General features: G+C 42.3%; 3 protein-coding genes across 3 annotated transcripts in view; 2 read left to right on the top strand and 1 right to left on the bottom strand.

Annotated features, from left to right (window-relative positions):
• On the bottom strand, positions 1-5,747 carry HAUS3 (HAUS augmin like complex subunit 3). The gene is made up of 4 exons (XM_056854333.1): positions 4,817-5,747; positions 3,449-3,888; positions 1,067-1,292; positions 1-288 (listed from the first exon to the last, which is right to left on the bottom strand). Exons 1-4 carry the CDS (start codon positions 5,726-5,728, stop codon positions 55-57), a joined length of 1,812 nt encoding a protein of 603 aa, XP_056710311.1. The 5' UTR covers positions 5,729-5,747; the 3' UTR covers positions 1-54.
• Positions 5,748-9,672: 3,925 nt separating this feature from the next.
• On the top strand, positions 9,673-20,752 carry ELOC (elongin C). Its single transcript, XM_056854310.1, has 4 exons — positions 9,673-9,764; positions 14,923-14,978; positions 18,077-18,220; positions 20,333-20,752. Exons 2-4 carry the CDS (start codon positions 14,975-14,977, stop codon positions 20,521-20,523), a joined length of 339 nt encoding a protein of 112 aa, XP_056710288.1. The 5' UTR covers positions 9,673-9,764; positions 14,923-14,974; the 3' UTR covers positions 20,524-20,752.
• Positions 20,753-24,602: 3,850 nt separating this feature from the next.
• The window catches only part of UBE2W (ubiquitin conjugating enzyme E2 W), a 28,213-nt gene continuing 26,896 nt past the window's right edge, over positions 24,603-25,919 (top strand). Inside the window, exon 1 of the mRNA XM_056854371.1 lies at positions 24,603-24,630. Within this exon, the coding sequence (XP_056710349.1) occupies positions 24,616-24,630 (15 nt within the window). The 5' untranslated portion in view covers positions 24,603-24,615. The remainder of the gene's footprint in view (positions 24,631-25,919) is intronic.

Consider the following 25,919-nt stretch of genomic DNA (forward strand, 5'->3'; position numbering starts at 1 on the left):
ATAAAAACAAATATTTATAATGGCAATTAAAATTCAATTTTATGAAATAAAATTTTAATCTTCAAAACAAATAGCTTGAGCCTTTGCCTGTTGTTCCATTCTTTCCACAACATTCTTCAGAAGTTCTTTATCTTTAAAAAAGTACACATATAATTTTCTTTCAATCTGTTGTAATTTATTGTTCTCCAAAACCTTCTTCTTAGCCTTTATATCAGCAAGAAAATCCATAGTAAGCTGATTTAATGTATTTAACTGAAATTCCAGCTGATGAAACTGCTCAGTCAGTTCCTAAATAAATGATAGAAACAAAAATAAGTTCATATGATACTATACTATTATATTAATATTGGTAAACAGCACACTTGAAGTTTAAAACATTATTTATGTTTCCAGCCTTCAGCAACCACAGACCATATCTTTCCTCCATTTGCTTCTTTAAATATTAAACTTTGGGGTTCTCTGGAAGCCTACTTTTATGCTCAATATTCAGGGAGTGAATAGGAAAAGAATAATTTAAGAGGATCACCACCAATTCTTTCTTTCCTGATTCCTTTCTTTTTCTTCCTGAAGACCTGGAGGGGGAATGGGGGTTCTTTGGAGGAGGCAGAAGCAGTCAAGACACTGAAGCTGTTTTTGCTTGCCCCAAAGATGAGCTTTTAATTGGTATATAGACCAGGACCAGTAGGCATGTACACTTCCCATGATGAACACCAAAGATGCATGTAGGATAGAGGCATGGTAGACCAACACTTGTTATGGCTGCATGCTTTGGGCCATAAGCGGAAAGACAAATTACTCTGGAAGGGAAAAGGGAGGAGAGAGAGAGCTAAAACCCAGAGCATGAGCTAGAGTACAGCACTGAAAACCTCAGTTGCTGGAAGAGTAGAAGGGAAGGGAGAAACGGCCAACCTAGTCCAGCATGCCATTCATCAGGGGCATTTGCCACAAGCTACCTAATTTTTAGAGGCCAGCGACAGAATCTAGACAACTTGCTGCTAACATCCAGGAAACCGAATACCTGCATATTTAAGATAAATATTTTATTGCTTCTAATCTGTTTGCTTACCTGGTTACTAAGAGAGACCCCATCTCCTCTGGAGTACATAGATTCACGAAGAATAATTAAATCAGCATCCATTTTTGATAGAAGAAGAGTTTGTTCTTGACTCAACACTGCTAACTGATCAAGAACTGACACTGTGTCTAGATGCAACTTTTCAGCCACCTGCTCAAGGCCTTCATTGGTTCTGAACAACTGGGTAGAATTCTTTCCTTCCAGAAGTTGATACAACCTTCAAAATATAAAAGTGAGTTAAAAAAACAGACTTGCCTACTGGAGATTATAACAGCAGAAACAGAGCTTTGGCAAAGCAGTACACATGCAACATGTTTTCTTGGCAACTGGAGGAGGGGCCACGGCTCAGTGGTCGAGCATCTGCTTGGCATGCAGTAGGTCCCAGGTTCAATCCCTGACATCTCCAGTTAAAGGGACTACTAGGCAAGTAGGTGATGTGAAAGTCCTCTGCCTGAGACCCTGGAGAGCCGCTGCTGGTCTGAGCAGACAATACTGACTGTGATGGACCAAGGGTGATTTGGTATAAGGCAGCTTCATGTGACTAACTCAATTTAAATCCAAATATTTTGGCCTACATTGTTGATCAGACTGATAACACAGGAATGTAGAATCATAGGGCTGGGCCCCACAATCCCTCAACAGAACACACTGACGGTCAGGCATCTTTCCTTGCCATCCCTTCTGAGGCCAATTCCTGAGGTTGTCCGACACACACCTTTAGCCATATGCACCAAGAGGGTGCCATGGGGGGGTAGGTGAAATTATCCCTGATTCCAGCCTCCTGACCCACATGGCTACTGTCCAAATGGGTACGGCAACACTAGGAATCCACTTTCCTGGGATTGAGAAGGGGCTGCTAGAGGAAGAGAGAACTCTAATTCTTACATCAATGGATCACAGGGTCCAATCAATCTACTGAAGAAAAATCCATTTATTTCAACTGAATTTGCTTAATAGATTTAATGAAAATGATGGGTGAGGTCATCCAGAGACTTGCGCTGGGTTGTCACCAATATAAGCAACATCTACTCAGTTCTGTATCACCCTTCCTGCTGATCCCAGGAAGGCTGTAAAACCCTGAACCAGTGCCTGGAGGCAGTTTTAGAGTGGATGCAGGCTAATAAACTGAAATTTAATCCCAGTAACATGGAAGTGCTCCTGGTAAACACAAGATCTGACCTTTGTGTAACCAATTCAGGATGAGGCTGCAATCCCCTTTGAAGGAACAGGTCTGTAGTTTGGGGGTGTTCTGGAGCCAGGCCTATTGCTGGATAAGCAGGTGGCAGCTGTGGCCAAGAATGCCTTTTACCAGCTTTGACTGGTTAGCCACCTGCACCCCTTCCTGGGCAGAAAAAAAAAATCTGATCACTGGTGCATGCCCTGCTTACATCTAGATTAGATTATGGAATCCAATTTACACTGGGCTGCCTTTGAAAAGTGTACTGAAACTTCAGTTGGTGCAGAATGCTGCAGCAAGGTTATTGACTGCAGTGAGTTGTAGGGACTATATCCAGTCTTGACCCATTTACACTGTTTCCTAGTCGGTTTCTGAGCACAATTCAAGGTGCTGGTGTTGACCTTTAAAGCCCTATATGGCTTGTGACCAACATACCTGAAGGACCAGCTGCTCCCTTAAGAACGTACTTGACCAATACAGAGCCAGAGTGGTGTAGTGGTTAAAAGTGGAACTCTAATCTGGAGAATCAGGTTTGATTCCCCACTCTGCCACATGAAGTCTGGTGGGTGGCCTTGGATCAGCCACAGTTCTCTCAGAGCTCTCTGCCCCACCTACCTCACAAGGTGCCTGTTGTGGGGAGAGGAAGGGAATGTGATTGTAAGTCACTTTGAGACTCCTTAAGGTAGAGAAAAGCATGGTATAAAAACCAACTCTTCTTCACCTACAGTCATCTTTGGAGGCTCTGCTTTGTGTGCCCCCACCTTCTAAAATTAAGCAGGTGGCAACCAGGGAGAGGTCATAACTTGCAAGACTATGGAACTGTCCCTAGGGAGACTGGTCTGTCTCCTTCTGACGCCATTTTCCACCAACAGGTGAACATTTCTGTTTTGTCTCGTTTTGTTTTGCCCTCTGTGATCCCTCCTCCTTCTTGCCCTATGTTTTAACTGTTATTTTTATGTATGCATATTTTAGCTTTGGATTTGATTGTTATGATGTGATTTTGTTTGGTTTTAATGGTTCTAAAGATGTTTTTATTATGTTTTTCATCTGTTAGCCGCCTTGGTGGCCATAATGAGGCCAGAAAGGTGGGGTATAAATTATATAAATATATATATTTTTAAATGTCAGTTTTACACAATACGTTTTACAGTCCACATATTAACACAGAATTTCACAGAACAACAGTAGGTGCTTACCTGTGTGTAGCATTATCTCTGGATTCAATAGTACTTCTTGGTATTTTATACTGGGAAATAGATGGCTCAGACATAGTTTCTAGCGTCTGCTCCAAAACGTTACTGCTCTGCTTCAAATCTTGTATCATTTTGTCCAGCAGACGGTTGTTATCCCTAAGTTTTCTCAACTCAATTTCATAAGCCAACTGAAGAACTTCAAATGATGCCTTCTGTTTGAGCAACTGATTACAAATCTGGTCTTGTCTTGATGTGTAGTAGTCCTGCCGAGCAATCTGCAGATCAAAATCGCCCTTCACCACTGGCATATTCAATAACTCTGCATCTTTCTTCACTAGCGAAGGTAGGGTTTCACTGTTTATCTGAGTCAAGTCTTCTTTAATTTTTGAGATTTCATCGTTCAAGCTAGAAATTCTTGATTCAAAATTTTCTTTTCCACGAGTCTGCAAAAAAAACAAAAACAACCCACACCAGATCCTGTAAACCATACCATCTGTGCTCATACATTTAACAAACCCAAATTTCCACTATGAACTTCTTTTTACAGGGAGGCAGCATTCAGGTTTTATTCAAGACTTATTATTATTGTAGGAGCTACTCTTATTAAAGGAGAATTGAAGAGATATACATACACAGTTCTCTAAGAATTCTAATCAAAGGTTGACAATAAACATGAATTCTGATAGCCAAAGGCCAAGCTTAATTATAACTAATGTAAATAAATATGTTCCTAGAGAAACTACAAAAAAACTGAATGAAATTAGCTCATAAAGGAGATTGAGACTTGGAAGAGCAGCCATGAAGGAACTAGAAAAGATCATTAAGTGTAAGGAAGTATTACTGGAGACCAATATCAAGATAATTCATACTGTGGTATTCCCCATCACTATGTACAGATGTGAAAGCTGGACAATGAAGAAAGCAGACAGGGAAAAATGATTCATTTGAAATGTGTTGGAACAGAGTTTTACAGATATCATGGACTGCAAAAAAGTCAAATAAGTTGGTTCAAGCTATAATGACTAAACTAAGGCTATCATACATTGAAAAAAATAATGCTAGGAAAAGCTGAAGGCAGTAGGAACATCCAACATGAAATAGATTGATTTAACAAAGGAAGCCATGGCCTTCAGTTTGCAAGAACTAAGCAAAGCTGTTAACGATGAGACGTTTGGGAGATCATTAATAGGGGCGCCATAAGTCGGAAGCAACTTGACAGCACATAACACACACTGTGTATAAAGGTCAGAGAATGAGAACAGTTTCTTAAGCACAGGGAACAACTGAAATTATTAATTATACTTTAGTCTGTTCTTCAGGTCCAGACAGTGGCACTAAAACCTGGTTGTGAATTTTGAAAACAGGACTTACCACCTTCTTTAAAGAGCAAATATTATCCTCTGCCCACTGAAGACCTGATCTCATGCTTAGGTCCCTAGCTTTCTGCTGAATTAGTTGATGCTGAGCACAAACATAAGCCGTCTGGAGTCTGGTAAGCTCGAGCTCCTCCTCACAAATGTCTCTGCTCTCACTGTCAGTGAACGAACTCCTTATATCAACAAGCTGAAACTTTTCTTCATTTGAACTTTCAACCAACTCAGCTATTCCTTGGAAAAATTGCTTTTTCGTATACAAAGTAAGGGCTGCAGTACTTTGTTCTTCCTGGCACAAATATTCATCCAAGGCAAGTTGGGCCAACAGCACAGGATGAGGGTCCGGCCCTTTCTGACTGCACTGAACAGCAAAGAGAGAAGTCAGCTTCTGAACTTTTTCTGTAAGAGACCTCAGCTCATTGTTTATCTTTGTATTCATGCCAGCGAACATTGCCCGTCCATCTTTCAGGCTTTTAGCTGTTTCCTCTGCTGTCTCTTTAAGCTTTAGTGACAGAAGGCTATTGGTTGAAGCCATTGCTTGAAGTTTGTTACGGCGACAAATTTTTAGATTTTTAACCTTTTGGAGGGCTTGAAGTTCATCTTCTAATGCTTTAAGATTTTGTTCTTCATTGTTACTGGCGTTCAAATCAAGGGGCTTACAGGTCTTAAGAACTTCATCCAGAGCCTCTTCTTCTAGCAAAGGCTTTGAAGAATTAAGGAGAGTTTTAAATGACTGCAACTCTTCTTCAGATAATGCATGATGCTCATTCACATTTGTACAAAACCATTCCAAAAATGATTTATCTTCCAATGTCTCAAACAACCAATCAAAGTCTTCTCTGTTAAGAGAAGCTCCCTCTGAATACCCTATCCTCTTTAGAGTTTCAACAAACTGAGTTCCACAATTCATAGTTTCAGATTCAGCCTACAACCTTGGATATTAATGGATATGATAGCAAGCTTCAGAAGTATCCATAGCAATCAAAGTAGTTTCTCTTAGTGATAAACTTTAACTCTCTGTAAAGAAAAACAGAATACAAATATGGTATGGTAAATTCCTAGAAAACTTAGAATTTCAATACCAATAATAAACAACCCCCAAAATTATCCAACAAATAGCAAAACACCACAGTATTGCAAAGAATCAGTCAATAAAAATGTTTGTGATCCTCAACATAACACCCCCAATTTATTTCCTGGCACTCAATTGCTTGAGTATTGGAAATAAAATCCAAGAGGTCTTGAATCAAAGTGAGTGGAGGACGACAGGGAACTTCAGGTTACCCTCTATCAGTTGACTGATTAGCAAATAGCTGTACTCATTCCAGGCAGGGACATCACAGCCCTCAGCTTGACTGTAGATACAGACTTCCTGGTTTCCTGCTCTGGAAACCTCTCAACATGGTTGGGGACTCCTGGTCTACTTGTCTCTGGAAGCTAAATGTAACTATTGCTGCAACAGTTTTCAAAAGTACAGGTGGATGAATGAAAACAATTCTTCATCACAAATAACCACAGTTCATCATAATGAGATTCAGAAAGCTGGGTAGGTGGATTCACTGCAGTCCAGTACTGATTGCTTTATTTTTGCAGGAAAGCCACTCTGTCTGGATGGAAACCTGACTGTTTGCTGAATTAGGTTAACTATCCAGTCATGGGGATAAATCATTCTTACTTTCTACTTTAGTAAGCCAAGGGCAATGGTGCAGAAAACAGATTGGTCTATCAATCAAAGTAAGTATTGTCTGTTACAGCAGTGGCTTCTGAGGGTAACAGTCTTTCACATCATCTGATATTGGGGACTGATCTTCAGACCTCCTGTATGCTAAGCAGCTGCTCTAACACTGAACCACAGCTTTCTTCATATCTCAGTATGAGGAATGCCAGGCTGGTGGTTGGCATCCCTGGTAGCTTTAGAGGTGGAGCAAGGAGTGGAAGCGACAGCACTTAACATGTGAAGTCACATCTGGCCAGAAGCACCTCAGGTGACACTCTGACCATTCCCAAAGCTCCATGGCAAGTACACAGAATGTCACCTGATGCGCTTGTATCACATCTGGGTTTTTGGCCGGGCGTGATGTCACGCAGCCATCATTTCCACCCCCAGACCTTTCTCCTGCTGGTCCAGGGAAAAGGTGGGTGAAGAGCCCACCAGAGGCAGCCCTTCTTCAATAGGCGCTTGGCTACCTTGCTTGTATTCATATTTTCAAAGGAGCAGCAGTTATAGCTTAACTACACAAGTACCCTTTGGTAATACCTAAAATCTTTTATATGAAATGCTTATATTTCACCTTTCTATCACAGAACTCAGTGGTTTATAAAACAACTGCCTACAACAGAATACAAAAAGAAAACGAAGGAAATTCAGGTACCCTGAATATTTGTATTTATATAACCCAATTATGCCTGCATAATATTTCATGCATACCCTGTAATTAGAAACTGCAGACCGTGTCTTTTTTCATTAACCACCAACATCTTTTTCTCTTACCATTTCTATCTTACATCCATTTCGCTTAACATCCAGCTCAGAGGGATTAGAGTGGGGGACCTTAACCTGGGATCCATGGAGAGATTTTAGGGGGTCTGTGAACTTGGATGGGGGGGGGGTTACATCTTTATTTTCACCAACCTCTAACTGAAATTTGGCAAGGCTGTATTTCAATACAATTGGTTTCCTTTGTAATCCTGAGCATTTTTATTTTATACATTTTAAAACATTAAGGGGTCGATAGGCTTCACCAGACTGACAAAGGGGTCCATGGCACAAAAAAAGGTTAAGAACCCCTAGACGGTTTTTTGCCACTCTCAATCTCTCTACCTACGTAAATCCATTTAATCACAGAGTTGGAAAGGGTCACCAGGGTCATCTAGTTCAACCCCCTGCACACTGCCATGTAGCCTCTGCTTAAAAACCTCCTGGGAAGGAGAGCTTACCACCTCCCCCAGGAAGCCTGTTCCACTGACAAACCGCCCCAACTGTTAGAAAGTCCTTCCTAATGTTTAGACGGAAACTCTTTTGATTTCATTTCAACCCGTTGGTTCTAGTCGGACCTTCTGGGGCAACAGAAAACAACTCGGCACCATATGACAGCCCTTCAGGTTTTGCCTTGGATTTGCCACTCTGTAGATGCCCATTTTCCCCATCTGAATTCTCAAAACTCTGCATGGCGGCTTATTGTTGAGTTCTGAGAATATGGATGGGGGAAAAGTGCATCTAAAGAGGGGCAAATCCAATGCAAAACCTTCCATGAATAAAGATGGATCATAGCACCACGCTTAGTCTTCTTCTCTTTGCGCGCTTAAAATTCGCGATAATATTTAAACAGTGTTAAATAATTTTTTTAAAAAAAGTAAATGAGAGTACACACGATTTAAAACAACATAAACGTCAAATTTAAAACCCCTGTTTAACAACCGCCTCGGCAGCAAGACCCGTTAAACATACCTCCGATTGAAACAATCCAACTGCGAGAGGTGCCGCCGCCAACGGGCACTCGTCCGCGCCCCAAACGGCAGCATCTGGTTGCAGCGGCAGTTTGGCGCGCGACAGACGAGATTTTTTTCTTCTTCCGTTCAAAGTGGTGCTTCTCCTTCGCGGCTCAGCCCACAAAGTCTCGCGATGGCTGGCGCGGCTCTAGCCCGACACGCAAAGCCGCGTCTGCTCTTTGTCTGGTACGGATGTGCAAAATTGCAACAGTGAAATAGATCTAGGTATTTGACACTAAATAAAAAGCTGCACGGGCCTCGAATTGTAACTTCTCACAACGAACCAATCCGCTGTGCACGAAACGTCTAGCTTATACGCTTACCCGAGTACGGCTGCGTCAGGACTACATTTCCCAGCATGCCTCGCACACCCGGAAATGCACCACGAGGTTTGTATTTCGGGTCAGAAAGAGGATACTTAACAGGGGAGACGCTATACAAAGGTCGCCAATCATGTGTGTGTAAAGTGCCTTCAAGTCGCAGCCGACTTATGGCGACCCCTTTTGGGGTTTTCATGGCAAGAGACTAACAGAGGTCGTTTGCCATTGCCTTCCTCTGCACAGCAACCCTGGTATTCCTTGGTGGTCTCCCATTCAAATACTAACCAGGGCTGACCCTGCTTAGCTTCTGAGATCTGACAAGATCAGGCTAACCTGGGCCATCCAGCGATTGAAAAAAAGAGGAAAAAATAGTTTTTCCTCTTACAGATCTCGTTTTGAAGTACCATCGTGCGGAACTGAGCGTATTTAAACTGAGCGTGCGCAATAAGAGCTACTAAAGCCACTCTCCCTTAGATTGGTTTTAAGGGAACTCATGAGATTACGTAGGGCTGGTCTCGGAAACTATGATTCACCCCTGTAACGTGGCTAAATCTCCTCCCTAGAAGAAAAAGAAACTCTTGCGTCTCTGCTAAGGAAAATCCAGTCAACAAAAGCCGTTTTTATGTATGGTAACATTTTGTTAAGACCACCCACAACAACGCACGCACTCTGAAAGTTTTCGAGATGTCCAGAAATCTTCATTAGAAGGCTGAGGGGGGAAAAAAAAGTGAACTGGAGAGAAAAGATCTTTCAGCGGAAAAGTCGAAAGCTTGCAGGCTATAGTGTGTGTGTTTAAAAAATATTAACTCTGCCATGACGCTGCAATTTGTCTTGGGAATTTGCTATCTATGGCTCGTATTCTTTGGGCATGCGAGAGGTTCTCGTAACGTCGAAAATAACGAGGAAATCCAGTCAGCAAACAAAACAGCCGTCGCTCTTCGTCGCATCAGTCAAGGTCTAGCACGCTTCCTTGGCCGACAGTCCCCTCTTTCTGCGCTTGCGCTTCGCAGACCGGAAGCTCATGCTTATGACCCAGCGGAAGTGGTTTGAGCGGGGCGGTTGGCCCGGCAGGAACCGAACAGGGGGGGGGTTTGCGAAGCTGCCCCGTGAATATCTCCGGGCGCTGGCAGGGCGGAGGTGAGTGTGAGCCCGGGAGAGGGCGGTAAACTCTTCCTGCCTTCCGTCTGCTATGAGGAGCTGTTCCCCCGAGTGTCGATGGCCCGGAGCGGAGGGAAATAATTCCTCCGGTGTCCTGGCCATAGACAGGCATGACGGGGGCCGGGGACCGAGTGTCTCCTGTCTAAAACGCAGACGTGAAAGCCCGAGCGCTTCCAGTGGTAGTCTCCCTGCTCCCTCCCTTCCAGGAAAATCCCTTCGCTGCCTTATGCAATAGATTGGACTGTTCTCTGAAAAGCACACACGGCGGTTCCCGCCCCGCTATCGTGTGTGTGTGTGTGTGTATGTATGTATGTGTATAAAAAATCAGGCTGTATCCCCCCTCCCCCCCGTTGCATTCTCTGTGGAATTTCCTCCGGCCTACAGGTCCATCCCAAGCGTAACCGACCGTTCTCGCATGATTTCCGTCTTATATTTCTAATGTTTTGTCACGGAACTCAAAGGGACGTAACACAAGATTCCTTTAATTTCAGCATGGTTGCTGTATCATGTACTGCTCCTTCCCACCCTATTCTGCAACTCATTACTTCCCTCTGTTATTCGGTGTCATTTGTCAAGTCACTTTGCTTATATCTCTTCCCAAATACTGTGATGTACTTCATGGTACCTTTTTCTAATAGTTTTGAATTTTAGATAAAGAGATTGCCTGAAGGATAGGGTTTTTTGTAGCTTAGACATCAACCTGTGGCATACAGGTAGCCCTTCACCTTTTTATAAAATACTGTGATTCTCTGCATGCTTGGAAGTTATACTGGGGCCAATTGAACTGACTTTGTAGTGTACATGAAGTCAATCTTAGATTCAGTAGGAAACTTTAAAATACTACATAACTTGATGAGGGTTTGAAAGTTATTTAATGCATTTGTGTTATAAGGCAGAGTGTTTCCACATTCATTCTTAACGGTTTGACCATTATTTTGCTGATATGGAATTGGCAAAAATGGGAATGCAGTGTAGAAGACCGGAGGGGCTTGTTTGTGGGTGCATGAGACCTTATACAGCTGTAGCTGGTGGAAATAAAGAAAATAAGGTAATGAGCAGGGAATTATTGGGATACAGGAATGAAGAGAGAAGGGGACAATGAGATCACCGAAAGAGAGGTTTTATTTGTGGATGTATTTTGAAAACGTATGGGCAGATGGAGCTTTGTCTAATTTCATCATAACTCCCACTGTCACAGAAGCAAACCAATCTTTAATTTGATTACCATTTCACAGTGTTGAGATACTGGTAAATTGCCTAGTCAGATATTGTCAATCTAGGGTTTATTTTGTCAAATAAAAAAAAAATGGGGGTAAAAGTGAGTGATACTTGGTCAGTGCATCCTGAAGGTGGTATGTGTGTCAGCAGCAGATGGATCAAACCAAATTCTTTAAATACTAGGCGTACATTTTTCTTAGAGATATTCCTGGATCTGATATTTGAAGGCAATGTTCAAATTAGAAAGTTCTGCCCAGGCATTCTGTATATTAAATAATGAAAGGGAATGATATGCAGTGTTATGCACTAAACAAAGCCATAAATTGCATGCGTTGGGATGCGGAGCTGGTCAAATGCTAGTTCCACATTCCAGTTCTGGTTATCAAGCCACATTCCAGTTCTGGTTGGTCAAACCAAATGTGTACATTGGAGCACCATGCCTGAACAGCTATTATACCAAAATTAATTTCTGTGCCAAGCGCCACATGGGGCAGTCTTGTGTCATAGGAATACAACCTGAAGTACTCCAAAAGCTATTTTGGCTTACAAATGTAGTCAAATCCCACTTGCTTTATTCAGTTTAATGGTTTATAAAATGGGCTTGTTTGATCTGGTTGTCCTGTGATCAGTTGTTATTCAGAATGTCATCTCTTTACTTCCACCTCCTGAATTTAACAAGAAAATAGAAACTGCAAATAAGGAACTAGTTACCAGGAATCAATTTCAGTTCTATATCCTAGCTATACTCAACTTCCTCCCCCACCCCCAAGCTGATTGGGTGAACTAATACACTGCTAAATTCAACAGAGCTGTTGACTGTCATTACCTCTGGATAACCTACAAAACTGCTGGTGCCTAGTTTGCTTTCTGATAGTTTGAGAGCAAAGTTGGTGGCCTGCAGATCCTCAAGGTTGGGATTCACTAGGTGAAAGGTAAAAATATGCAATAGCAGATACTCAATGGGGAAAAGAGCAGAAATCACTGGTTCTTTCCTTTACATCTGGAGTAACCATGAAAAGCCTTGTTGGGTGTTGCTATGATACTTTGCATACAAATGCTGTACATTCAAGAGACCAATATCCTGCTACCCTTGTCTGTTAACAAAAGTAAGGCAGAAAAAGGGGAAATTAACAGGATTGTGATGAGCTATACTTTACATCTACCTCCTAAAACAACATAAAAAGTAAACCGGTGAATCTTAGACATCTAAATCTGTTATAACTTCATATTACAACAAACGTGATCAGTTTACACTTCTCCCATTGTTTATACATAAGAAAAAACATGCTGGATCAGACCAAGGTCCATCTAGTTCAGCAGTTTGTTCACACAATGGTCAACCAGATGCTTCTAGGAAGCTCACAAACAAGACAACTGCAGCAGCATCCTTTCTCACCTAATAGACATTCTCCTCTGATACTGGATAGAACAGGTATGCATCATGACTAGTATTCATTTTTTACTAGTAGCCATGGATAGCTCTATCCTCCATGAACATGTCTTCTCCCCTCTTAAAGCCTTCCAAGTGGGCAGCCATCACCATATCCCGAGGCAGGGAGTTTCACAATTTAACTATGCACTAAATTAGCTACTATCCTTTCTCTTATTCTGTCCATGCCTTCTGAGCATTTGTGTAATTTGTTGGTTATTAGTAGGCTACAAGCAGGGCCCCCGCAAGTACATGTTGGGCTCTCCCCTCCAGTATTTTTTCTCTCCCTTACCTGAAATCCCATTTTTTCTGTGGTGTTCTCTTTCATAGCCACAACCTCTATTTACCTGCCTCTCCAGTCTTCAGCTTTCCCTCCTCCTGGCAACCTCTGCCTGGGAAAGCTATGATCCAGTTGTGCAGAGCCAGTTACTGGGCCCAGTCATGAAGTGGGGAATCTATAAAGTGCCCTTTTCCTCATTTTCCCCTGTATCCCCTTCCCCACACTATTTCCTCTTTTTCTTCTCCTGACACCCCCACTTTTCCCTACTTCTCCACTTCCCACTCACCAACCTACCTTTTGTCTGCCCCCAAACTTCAGTTATAATTATTCAGTGCATGTATAGCCCACCTTTCTCCCCAATGTGGAGCCAAAGTAGCTGACACCATTTTCCTCTCCTCCATTTTATCCTTACAACAACCTTGTAAGATAAATTAGGTTGAGAGAGAGAGTGAGTGAGTGACTGGCCCAAGGTCATCCAGCAAGCTTTCATGGTAGAGTGGGGATTTGAATGTGGGTCTCATAGATCTTAGTCTGACACTCTAGCCACTGTACCACACTGTCAAAGCTGGTGATGTTTTTTTATTTTTTAAGGGGTTATACCATGTGTGTGTATCAGATTTTTCTGCAAATCTGGGATGTTTTTCAGGTTTATAGAATGATCTGGCTTGGCTCCAATCTCTGGGTTTAAGTATCCACAGATTTGCCATGTTGAGAATTAGATATATTTGTTGATTATTTTGAGACAATAGGAAGGATACTGCTTTTTTTTCTTTTTAAAGCAGGGTTGGTTATTTTGCTGAGCCTTCAGCCCTAGCAGATGTTTTCAAGTTGAGGAAACTTGGATGTTGAACAGCCATCATGTTAGCTCAGGCACTTCTTAGGGAGTGGGAAGGGAATCATATGAATGGCATGACTAAGCAGGATGCTGGAAACAAGATCTAAAATTTTCTTAGAGTGAGGTGGATAATTTAGCTTTTTTTTTAGTGTGGATAATTTTAAAATATTAAAGAAATTGTTTGAAAATGTAGCTAAGAGCAAATTCTCATTTTCAGATGTTGCTATGGAGGAATGATTCATGTGTACATCTTTGTGTATTTTATCACGGAAGTTTATGGGGTGGAGTGGGGAGGCTGGGCAGCTTTTCCATTAGGTGCTGCTTCGTTGTCTGGCATAGCTTGGCATAGCTTCCCATAATTAGTAACAGACTCTTGAACTGGGCAAAGTAAACAAAGATGTGTAAACAAATTTGCAGAGTTCATAGTTCAGATTATCCTCCACTAGCACCTTATAAAATATATGAAATTCTGCTCATATACTAGGTCCAGGTTCTCAAAGTGTGGGGTGCCCACCAAGGAAGATTGAACAGTGAGCCTTCCTCATGATTTGAAACTAATCCGCAAAGTTACTAAGGCATGTTCTACTTAAACCAGAATCCCTGCATGTTTTTTTAAGCCGGAACCTGAGCACATATTGTGCTTGCAGAAAAATGCTTTATAGAAAATATCTCTACTATTTTTATTTATTTTACAAAATGTATACCATGCATTCTGCCATCATAAGGGCCCTCAAGGCGGCTACCAAATTAAAACATACATGATAAAATAACATTAATACAATTAAAATCAAAGCTAAAATGCATACAAAAACAGAACATTGGGCAGGAAGGAGAGATTGCTGAGGGAATGCCAAACAGAACAAAAAAAGTCTTCACACTCTGGCTGAAGATAGCACCAGAAGAGGACAGATCAGTCTGCCTAAGCAGAGAGTTCCAGAGTGCCATGACTGAGAAGACCCTCTTCTGGGTAACCACCCACCTAATCTTAGAAGGTGGGGGGGGGGCGCTCCAAAGGTGACCGTAGTGGTTGGGTAGGCTTATAAGGGAGTAAGCAGTTTTAGGCTAAGTTTAGGGTACGGCTTGGCTATGTGTATAGTTTTGGTGGCCACCGAATACATAGATGGGCATACTCTTACACTGGAGGGATTCTTGAATAACCTTGGCTTCACACCTGGTCTGGTGATTAAAGAGCTTTCAAAAGAATGGCATCTCCGTTCAATCTAGTAACGTGGCACCACAAACATAACCACAGTTAAATTCAAATAGAACTTGGCATCCTCTATAGAAAGTTAGTGACCTTCTTAGATTTCCACCTAACCTTGTTTGCTTTTATTAATGAACTTGAATAAGTATGTACTTTTCCATTTGTTTCCAGTTCTTATTGCAAAAACTGCAGAAGCAAAGAAACAATCATTTGATAAGGAGAGATGGGTAAGCGCTTTCTGAAAATTAGCCTTGATAAGTATCTTGGGGCATGTGTTTAAGGAACTGCTCTGCATATCATGCATTTGAGTCAGTTGGTAGAAACCCACTTTGGTACAAATTAGTAGAATGTCTACAATAAATTGATCTGAAAGAATCAGGATTATGAGGCAAAGCAGCAAATTGATTAAAACTCCTATAAAGATAATTATTTTAATATACATTGTATACAGTTTTGAAATTGTGTGTGTATTTAAAGGTTAGGTGTTTTTTAATAGCTTCAGGCTCTGAAGAGTTTAACAGTACAGTCCTATGAAAAATTACTCCAGTCTAAACCCACTGGTGTCTATTGGAATAAGTCTGCATAAGACTGTGCTGTTATTCTTCTACATCTGATACAGTAATAACCCATTAGGAATTTAGCAACAGCTGTTTTAAAATGCATAAAACACATTTGTATCTATAATGGGAATAAATGAAATCTATTTAGTTCTAAGAAGTTATTAGTATGGGTTAATATATCAGTTTCATTTTTATATAATTCTGCATAGGATTGCACTGTCCAGAGTCTAATGAGAAAACTCTTTTTACCTTGGTTTGGATGTAATAGTAAATCATGGTGTGCTGCTTTGTGGATACTTGGGCTCCCTTTTCCACTTGCATTGAGCCAACTAATTGGATATTTATTTACTAGTTTGTTTTTTAAAAATCCAAAACTGCTTCCTCCACACTCAAGGGAATTTACACTTATTCAAACCCCATCAGTAGAACTAGCTGGGAGTCAGCATGGTGTAGTGGTTAGGAGCGGTGGGTTCTGATCTGGAGAACCGGGTTTGATTCCCCACTCCTACACACAAAGCCAGCTGGTGACCTTGGGCAAGTCACACTCTCTCAGCCCCACCCCACCCACCTCACAGGGTGTCTGTTGGGGGGAGGGGGAGGGAAGGTAATTGTAAGCCGGTTTGAGTCTCCCTTAAGTGGTAGAGAAAGTCAGCATATAAAAACCAACTCTTCTTTTTCTTCTATATGTATATCTGCACTGTAGACCCAATAACAAACAAACAAACCACCCTTACCTGTCTCAGGCTATATCTGAAGGACTGCCTCTCCCTGTATGAACTGGTGTGTCAACTCCACCAAAACCAATAGACAAGGCTAACCAGAGTCTGTTCTAAGAATAGCTTTAAATTGCTTACACACAGAGAAAGGGAACAGTTCATACTTTCAGTGGCATCCTATTCCAAAGAATTTGAGCCACCACTGAAAGAAACCTGGAATGGGCTGCCACTGTCCTAACCTCTATGGCCAGTGTTAGAAAGGAGGAACTAACCTTGGGTGGGGATGCTACACCAATTCATATAGTGGGAGGCAGTCCTTCAGTTAGATGTAATATAAGGTGAAAACCAGCACCTTAAATGGAAATAAATTAGCAGTGCCAATCTAGCATATGTAGTACTAGTAACTCTTTCAGGACCAGTGTAATATGTTGAAAATGATGGGCCCTAGTAAATGAATGCACCACCATGTATTGTACAAGTTGAAGTTATATTTAATGATAGTCCCATATGTAATACATTGCAGTAATCTAGGTTTGAGGTTAGTGTGGCATGATTCAGCATGGCCAGATCAATTTAATCTAAATAAATTTAATCAGCCCAGGTGTGTGTGTAAAGTGCAGTCAAGTAGTAGCCCAGGGCTGACCCTGCTTAGCTTCCAAGATCTGAGAAGATCAGGCTAGCCTGGGCCATCCAGGTCAGGGCCAGCCTACATACTAGATGTAACTGGCATTATATTCAGCAATATACCAACCTTTTTGGCCACCAATAAGGCTGGATTTTCACATCCCCTTGGGCTCTTCACAGTCTTTGCCAAAAATAAAGCTTCTGGGTTGGATCTTGTGATCTGCTGGTGGAAGACACTGACAGTTACAGATTTTCATGGTGTTCCCCTTTGCCCAGCATTGAAGCTATACTGGTGGAAGAGGGTGGCAGTTTTGCCCTCCACGCTGTCTCCATTGCAGCCCCACAACTTGCATGGATATTTGTCCACATGGGTTCTGAAACCCCATGAATGAACTTTCTGTGGGTCAGAAGCGGCTGCTGCGGGGACGAAAACATGAACATCTTCATTCTTTCCACGGATAGATCAGTTGATCCAACCTATCCTACCTAGGGTTGGCAGTACCATTCCTTCCAACTTTTCAGTCTTTCCAGTCAGTATCACTGTATCTTATCTGGGTTGAGCTTCAGTTTCTTCCATCCTAGCTACTTCATAAGGAGAGTTACTCCAGTCTAAGCCCGTTCATTTCAATGGGCTTAGACTGGAGTAACTCTCCTTTGGAATGCACTGTTAATTATGGTATCCAGGCACTGGCCTAGGGCAGAGATCAGCTGCTTTTGGGGGTTAGTTAAATAAATGTAAAGCTGGGTGTCGTCAACATGCTGATTGCACTTTACCCCAAAGCTATAGGTTATCTTTTCTGACTTAAATATTAAGTAACTTTGAAAGAGGACTGAGTTCTGCGGCACCCTGCATGTCAGCTCACAGAGTGCTGATTCAACTTCTCCAGCAATGATGCTGTGAATCCTGTGGAACAAAAATGACTGAAACCATCAGAGATGCTTTTGCTTTTCTGGTGAACTACTATTTACCATTATGACCAAATTGAGAAGCTGTGGTTTTGGTTTTCCCTGTAAACTAGGATTCCAAACTAGGATTAAATCGGAGTTGGGAATCCTGGTTTGAAGGGAAAGTGTAAACTATATGTTGCTGGTTTGGTTGTAATACTATACTTGCTTTGAGAGCAGAACTGCTTAATTAGCTTGCTGCATACTTGGGGAGGAGGGAGTATTTGAGCCTGAGTAGTCCCCAGGCTTGTATGTGTAGTAGTAAACTATGGTGTCTGGAAACAAGACTTTCAAATTAATGAACAGCATCCATTCAAAATGAAATACCGTACTATAGGAAGGGTTTTGAATAGGCTAACTGTTTATTACTGTTTGAATATTTGATAGTACAGCTCTTCTTTTCCTTAATTCACTGTTATACTCTGAAACTGCATTTGGGGTTCTCAAAACAGACACAATTAAAGTAACAATGTCTCGTAGATGGAGAAGAGAAAACATATGGCGGGTGTGAAGGCCCTGATGCTATGTATGTGAAGTTGATATCCTCTGATGGCCATGAATTCATTGTCAAACGAGAACATGCGCTCACATCAGGAACAATAAAAGCTATGTTGAGTGGGCCAGGTAGGTACAACAAATGGTATGTTTAAAATTCCTTCGTTTCCTATGCAGTGTAACATGAGCATGGGAACAGTCTCTTGAACTGGTTCCCCAGCGTCTTTGGTTGAAAATTCAACTTTATGGATTGTTCTTCCTTAGCTATCAAAGATAACAGCTAGAAGTGCATAAATCCACAGTATCCTAAACACATTTTGAAAATCGGGGCTTTATCCATTTTGCCATTTTAAAAGCCCTTGGTCTGAATACTTGCTTTTCTGGTTATCATTTGAGTCTTTTTTCCTTATATGTTAAAATTCTTCCTTTCTCCATAATTAACCATGTCTGGGATTTAAAAACTAATTCTGTAGTCACCAGTTAATAAGAGAAATGGTACTGCTTTTTGGTTTGCATCTTAAAAACACTGTGCCTTGAGGTCAGCTGGATTGGGGTGAGCAGAAGGGAGGTTCTGATTGGTTTTTGTGGCCAGTCTGCACTTGTGGGAAGGCTGTCAGTCATATGTTAATATACGACGTGCTACAGTAAGTGTTCCTTGGTGGTTGAATCCAGGTATTCTAAGCATGCTGTGTTGTCATTATGCTTTAAAATCTGGAAGAGGCATCTTTTCCAGTTTTTTTTAAAATACCTTTCAAATCATTATTTTAAGAATGCTTATCCCACCAAGTCAACCAATGCAGGGTTCCTTGTAATATGACATCCCAGACAGAGCACAGAAGTGCAGATCAGAGTGAAATTACTTCAGGTTCTGGTTAACTGATCAACACAAGCTAAAATGACAGGGTCCTTTTTTAATAATGGCACAATTAGTGCTGGGCACCCAAAGGGGATTTTAGAGTTCTGTTGATGAACAATAGCTGCCTCTTACCCCAATTATTGTATCAGTATTTTTTTTTTGAAACTCAAGGAAGGTTTGACAGTGCATTGCTATAAAGTGTATGAGTTCTTAACAGTTTATATAGAGGAATTATTTGTAAAAGAAAGCAAAAAATTGGATAAAATGGGTTTTTATTCCATTTTGAGAGTTTCAAGTTCCATTTCAGTACATAATATTAGTAAAAAATCAATTTGATGGTTATCACTCTTAGTATTTCAGAGAGAGAAAAGATACAAAGTAGAATGGCAGATTCTTGCAAACAAGAGACCAGCTTGCTTTCCTAAGCCAACCCAGGCTTGCCAGGGCTTTAAGATTCTAATTCAATAATACTTATATTAAAACATCTAATGTGTGCAGATTATTTGAATTTGTGATAGTTAGCCTAGAAAAGATCATTGGATTGTATCCAAATGGTCCAAAATACTGACTCTAGAGCTTTCCTCTGATAAGACTACTGGCACCAGAAGACTTTACCGTTAGTGTTACAGAACGTTTCGATCCAACTTTTTGAAACCCTTATGGGACAATTCTTTATTCTCCTTTTTGGAAATAAATTCTACTTAGTTGAAAAGAATGTTTTAGAATATAGTTTTGGATGTACTAAATCAATATGTTTTGGCATATTGCTTTTAAATTAATTATAAAGCTAGTAAGTATAATCCTTTTTGAAAACAAATCTCAGAATCTAAGCTCTGAAGTCATGCACCAAAATCCAAAGGAAGACACTTATTCATGTAAACAAGTTTACCCTAGAACCATATGAAATACCTTGAGAAAACCTCTCGATATCCACTCATCATATCAGAGAGAAAAACCTACCTTGTCCACCTGTTCTTGTTATTGCAAAGGAACAATTTTAGCAGAACACTGGTGACAGGAATACTTCTCCCACACTCAAACTTTCAAAGATGGCTGCCGAACTGTAAAGTGCAAGGGAGGCCTCCCATTACTGTCCCCAGCAATGCAAAGGGAACAGCAGAAAAGGCTCAGTAGAGTCCATATTTAGTGACTGACACAGTGACATCAGGAGGAGGGCTAATTAGCTGGAAATTGGATAGCAGGACAATCAAATGCTGCCATTTCTTATGATACTCAAGTGACACAGCATTCTTAAAATACCCATATTCAGACAGCAGTGAACTCTTATGACTTATTAAATTTTATTTGCAGCAGGATTACTATGCTTATTGTCTTATTTTTATACACACAAATATAAAATCTCTTTTTTTCCTCTCTCTTTCTAGGACAGTTTGCTGAAAATGAAACAAATGAAGTAAATTTCAGAGAGATCCCCTCCCATGTCCTATCCAAAGTGTGCATGTATTTCACCTACAAGGTTCGCTACACTAACAGCTCCACAGAAATCCCTGAATTTCCAATTGCACCTGAAATTGCACTGGAACTGCTGATGGCTGCAAACTTCTTAGATTGTTAAATAAATAAATTATAATAAAAATGTAAACTTTTTTCAGTATTTAATACACATAGTTCAGTTAGTAATTTTTTTCATATAGCATGTTGTGTACGTTTGGTTAAGGACTGTTGTAATAGTCACTGCAAGAGGCCATTACCTGCAGTGGTTTGGCATGCTTGGATTTTGTTTAGCTGCTTACACCAATAACAGTCTTCTCACCAACTGAAAAATAAACATGTCAATTCGTGGATGACTTTGCCTTATCCTTCAGCAGTGACAGAATTCTTCATACTTTTATCACGGTGTATATTGATGAACTTATTCACGTGATTGAAGCACCAGAAAACACTATATACTTACAGCCACTGTTAATTGCTGTCTTATGATTTAAACTTTTATTTTTACTTGAGTATACATGATACCAGTAAGCATTATTACATTTATTTATGTTATAGTCTGCCTTTCTCATGGGGACTCAAGGCGGATTACACAGTAGCCCATCATGGCTGGGCTCCAGTGAAAAAAGTGTGGCTCTGTATAGCACTGCCAGATGTGTAAATCAGAAATCTAGCAGTCAAATCTGAAATTTCTGAGTTCCACATATTTAGCAATTCTTTGGCAAGATCTCTGCTTGCTTTTCTTTGCTTTACATGTTTTAATGGATATGCATTCTTTTGTCAGCGATATGAGAAGTAACATCCAAATATGCCATTTCCCCAGGGGGCAGGGTCTGCAGGGCAAAACGAATTAGAGCTCCAGCTCTTCCAGATCGTTCCGCCACCCATTTACCTCCTGAAGCCGTATATGCCTGTGATGCTGGCCTTGTGGAACCAGTCTGTAACAAGCTTAGCTGAAAATGAAGACAATTTTGTGAGCTATAGCCTTCGGTGCCACCTGAATCAAGCATAGCTGTCAGGACAGCACAGAAAACATTCATATGGAAGTAATATATTGTGAAAGTAATTCAGCTCCTTTCAGAATAGCCACTATTCTCAGTAGCTTGTAAGCTGGCAAGTGCTGGTGATGTGAGAATGAACACAATTCCAGTGTGGTGTGCTGCCAGTGTCTGTGAGATGTGGCCTTTTGGAACTGCAAAGCATCGTTGCTATGCAACTGGCCCAGCAGAGGAAAATGAATATATAACTTTGGTAGGAGAGGTAAGAGGTGAAACAGCTATGCTGTGGAGGTGATGTGGGGATAAAATCATCCTATTAATTACCAAAGCTACCAAGTACTTTATACGTACATTAAAAAGCATATGGATAAATACTTTATATCTGATACAGATCAAGTGCTAGAAAGGATGCTAAGTCTAATCAACTTGATAAATGTTCCTGCACTTTAGCTAGAACAGTGATTCCTGAACTGTATTGTGGGAACCAGAGGTTGACATGGGCCTGGAAGAGTAGCTGCCTTATCGCATGCATTCATCATTCAGCCTATCACAGGGATATTCCAGACTTTTCTGATGTTCGTATGTTACCTCTTAGTACAGTAAATCTAGGATCATACTAAGAATATGGTTAGGACCACACACGCCTTTCCATCCCTGAACTAAGACTGACAGGGCAAAGGGTATATTAGATTTGTTTTGGTTCTTTTAATTAAAAATATTCTGCTATATTAAGTATAACGTGTATTAAAATAAGAATTTACCGTAATACAAGAAAACCTAACGAGTCTTGTGGCACTTTGTTATTTTGCCTGCAACAGATTAACATGGCTGACACCCCTAAGAAATGCATTCAGCACACGTGAAAGTCTTGACTTTGTTTCCTTGAGAAAAAATAATGGGAAAATGTGACTACAATCAATAGTTTATGCTTATTACGTTAAGTTTATTTTGACATACTGGGATCAGTCACTGGCATTTCCAGTTAAAGTATCAGGTGATGGGAAATACCTTTACCTGAGACCCTGGAGAACTGCTGCCAGTCATAATAGGCAATACTTTGGTAGGCCAGTGTCAGACTCAGTATAAAGCAGCTTCATGAGTACAAAAATGTGTGTGTGTAAAGTGCCATCAAGTTGCAGCCGACTTATAGAGACCCCAGACGGGGTCTTCAAGGCAAGTGATTAAGCAGATGTGGTTTTGCCTCCCTCTGCAGAGTTTTCCTTGGAGGTCTCCCTTCCAAGTTCTGACCCAGCTTAGCTTCCAAGATCTGATGAGATCGGGTTATACTATATCATTCCACATTCCATGAACAAAAATAAGAAACAACAAACCAGTCCAAACCAAAGCCCTCTTTCAAAGCTTTGCTTTTCAAAAAGTTGTGTGCTGTTGGAAAGAGGCATCTTGCATACTAGAATATTGCAGTTTTTGGTAAATACATCTGCAACTGTTGTTCAGGTTACTAATGGTTTCACCGGAACTTTTAAGCTAATGTGTCTCATTTTAAGTAGTGGATCCCTTTGACCGCTTATTTAGATAATATTGAGTGGTTTAGATGGGGTGGCCCATAAATCTCCAACTATAATTTGGCAATCCTCTGCCAAATTGTGTAATTTGATCTCAAGGTGTAATTTGTTTTCTCACCGAGCTGGAAAAGTGTTATCAAAATATTATAAAAGCAGGAACGTGAAAACTATCGTGTTTTACTTGTAATATGTCTCTAGCAAGATTTCTGAAGTAGCACGATAGAAATGTTCTTAAAAAATAAAATAACAAAATGTCCCGAGGCTGTGGTGAGTCTGTTGGTAAATATTGACTTTAGAGGCGGATATACAGAACAATCATAACCACGTCGTAAGTAAATCCCATTATTTCAATGGGACTCCCTAGTCTGCATGTTTGGGGTTGCAGCCTTCCGATTCTAAACCGTTTCACATCGGAAGTAAAAGCTGTTATGTCAGAACTAGTATCTGGGAGGTGTGGGTTCGAATCCCCACTCCTGACATGGAAGCTTGCTGAGTGACCTTGGGCCAGTCACACTCGGCCTAATCTACCTCACAGGGTTGTTGTGAAGATAAAACGGAGGAGAGAACATGGATGTCATCCGCTGTGGGGTCCCCCATTGGGGGGCATAACTGGCTTTTTTTAAAAGTCCAGCTGCCCTTCTAAGTATATGTGACAGTCACCTCTATTGAATAAGTGAAACCCGAGAGTAATCACACGTAGGATGCAGCAGTATGTAGGGGAGAGGCTGTGGCTCAGTGGTAGAGCATCTGCTTGGCATGCAGAAGGTCCCAGGTTCAATTCCCGGCATCTCCAGTTAAAGCAGGGGTGGGGAACCTTTTGTCTGCCAAGGGCCATTTGGATATTTATAACATTCTCGGGCCATACAAAATTATCAACTGAAAAATTAGCCGACCAGGGCCAAGGTGGGAAAGGGTTAACACAGTTTCTTGGGCGGTCCTAGCAGCTCCATAGCTAACGACTCTTCAGCAAGGGGTGGGGAGGGTTCCTTTTCTCAGCAAAACAAACACACATCTGCTTTGAATAGAGCCTATTCCTGTCCGTGATAGGGTGCGGATCACCAATCTTAGATCCTTCTGAGCTAGAAATCTGCCAGGACCCACAAAGGGCCAGACCAAATGATTTTGTGGGCCTTATATGGCCCCCGGGCCTGACGTTCCCCACCCCTGAGTTAAAGGGACTAGGCGAGAAGGTGATGAGAAAGACTTCTGCCTGAGACCTTGGAGAGCCGCTGCCGGTCTGAGTAGACAATACTGACTTTGATGGACCAAGGGCCTGATTCAATGTGTGTTCATGTGTGATCCTGTCGTCTCCTCTCCCTCCCCGATTTTTTACTTTTCCATTGGGACCGACCACACCGTCGTAAAACAGCGGGCAACCTTCCCAGCTCCTCTCCGGAGCAAAGGAACGTACGCTCCAGCACAAGCCGCCCGAACAGAGAACGGAACGCCCCGAAGTCCCCTGCGGAACGCTCTCTACCTGGAAGCTTCCGCGGCAGCGCTCTCTGTGCGCACGCGCGCGCTCCTCGGGAAGGGCTGGGGCTCCCACGTGACGCGGAGGAGGCTGTGGCGGGAGGGGGGAAGAGGAGGGGAGGGGTGCCGGCGCCGCCGCGCTGCGTCTCTCTCGGTCCCGGCCGGCGGCGCAGAGGACGGCCGGGCGGGGGCGGAGGCGGAGGAGAGGGGGGGGGTGGATCCATTATGGCGTCTATGCAGGTGAGCAGCCTGCGGCGGGGCTGGGCACGGGGGGGGGGTGTCCTTTTGCCCTGAGGTGGACCCGGCGCTGAGGTGGGCACGGGAGGGCGAGGGGAGCGGGAAGAGCGGCGCTGCGGCCGGAACGTGGATGTCTGAGGAGGGGTTGGCGGGCTGGTGACGGTTGGAGGGGGGCGGCCGCCTCGCGCTCCCTTTCGCGTCCTTCTCGGCGCGGGCGGGCGGGCGGGGGCGGGCCGCGAGGGACCGGCGGCCCTTCGCCCCCCACTCGGCCCTGGAGGAAGGAGGAGGTGGGGGATCCGCGGGGGGGCGTAGCCCCAGGGGAAGCCAGCCTGCCTGCCTGCCAGCCTGGACTGGCAGAGGAAGGTCCTGTTGGCGGCGGCAAGGGCGTGCGAGAAGGGTCGCGGCAGGTTGGGCTGGTTCCCGGAAGAGCAGGTGCCTGGCCCGGCCCTGGCTGGTTCCTAGGCGTGGGTTTGGGCTGTGGCTGCCTGGCCGGCGCTGGCTGGCTGGCGGTGGCCGTGGGAAGAGGCGCTCCACGGCCTGCTTGCTGTGACAGGTCTGTTCGCACCGCGGTGCTTGTGTGTGGCTTAATGGCACGTTGGGCTTCTGGGGAGCCCTAAATGGACGCTTTCCCTGGTAGGGCTGCTGCGGAACGCAGGGGAGAAAGAGGAGCCCCCCAAGCCCAAACCCAGGTAGGTTGTGTGTGTGAGGACTGAAGAAGGCTTGTAACATTTTTTTTATAGTACAGTACTTTCCGTCGTTCATTAAGATAATTATATAATATAAACAATATTTCTCTATTCTTTGTAACTAATTAGTTCATATATTTCTCTCTCCTCTATCTTTTTGATAACTTTACTGTCACCTTCGCATTTGATTTCTAATTCAGGACGATACTTCATGTATTAATCAGATTACATTTCTTAAAATCTTTAATCTTAATCATATCTCTACCTTGATCAATTGAATCAGAGCAAAACATAACCTTCAGTACTTCCCAATTTAAGTTCGTTTTGACAATGTATTGTCCATGCCTCCCATTCTCCCACAAATTCTGTATTCTCCTTTTGATTTACTAATGCCGTAAGTTTAGCTGGGAGGACTGAAGAAGGGAGGAGAGCAGGAGGAGGGTTGCTGTGGAAGTCAGGAAATATGTCGTTAGTGCCTCTATGCTCTTATTTTTTCAGGCATTAGTCACTGTGTCTTGCGTTTTTTTGGTGTTTTTTTTTTATGAGGTGGTGGTGTTGTGGTTCCCCCAAAATCGTCAGACTGCGAGTGTGCTGTGTGTCTCACAC

This window comes from Euleptes europaea, chromosome 8 (assembly GCF_029931775.1).
Source record: "Euleptes europaea isolate rEulEur1 chromosome 8, rEulEur1.hap1, whole genome shotgun sequence".
Taxonomy (NCBI): Eukaryota; Metazoa; Chordata; class Lepidosauria; order Squamata; family Sphaerodactylidae; genus Euleptes; species Euleptes europaea.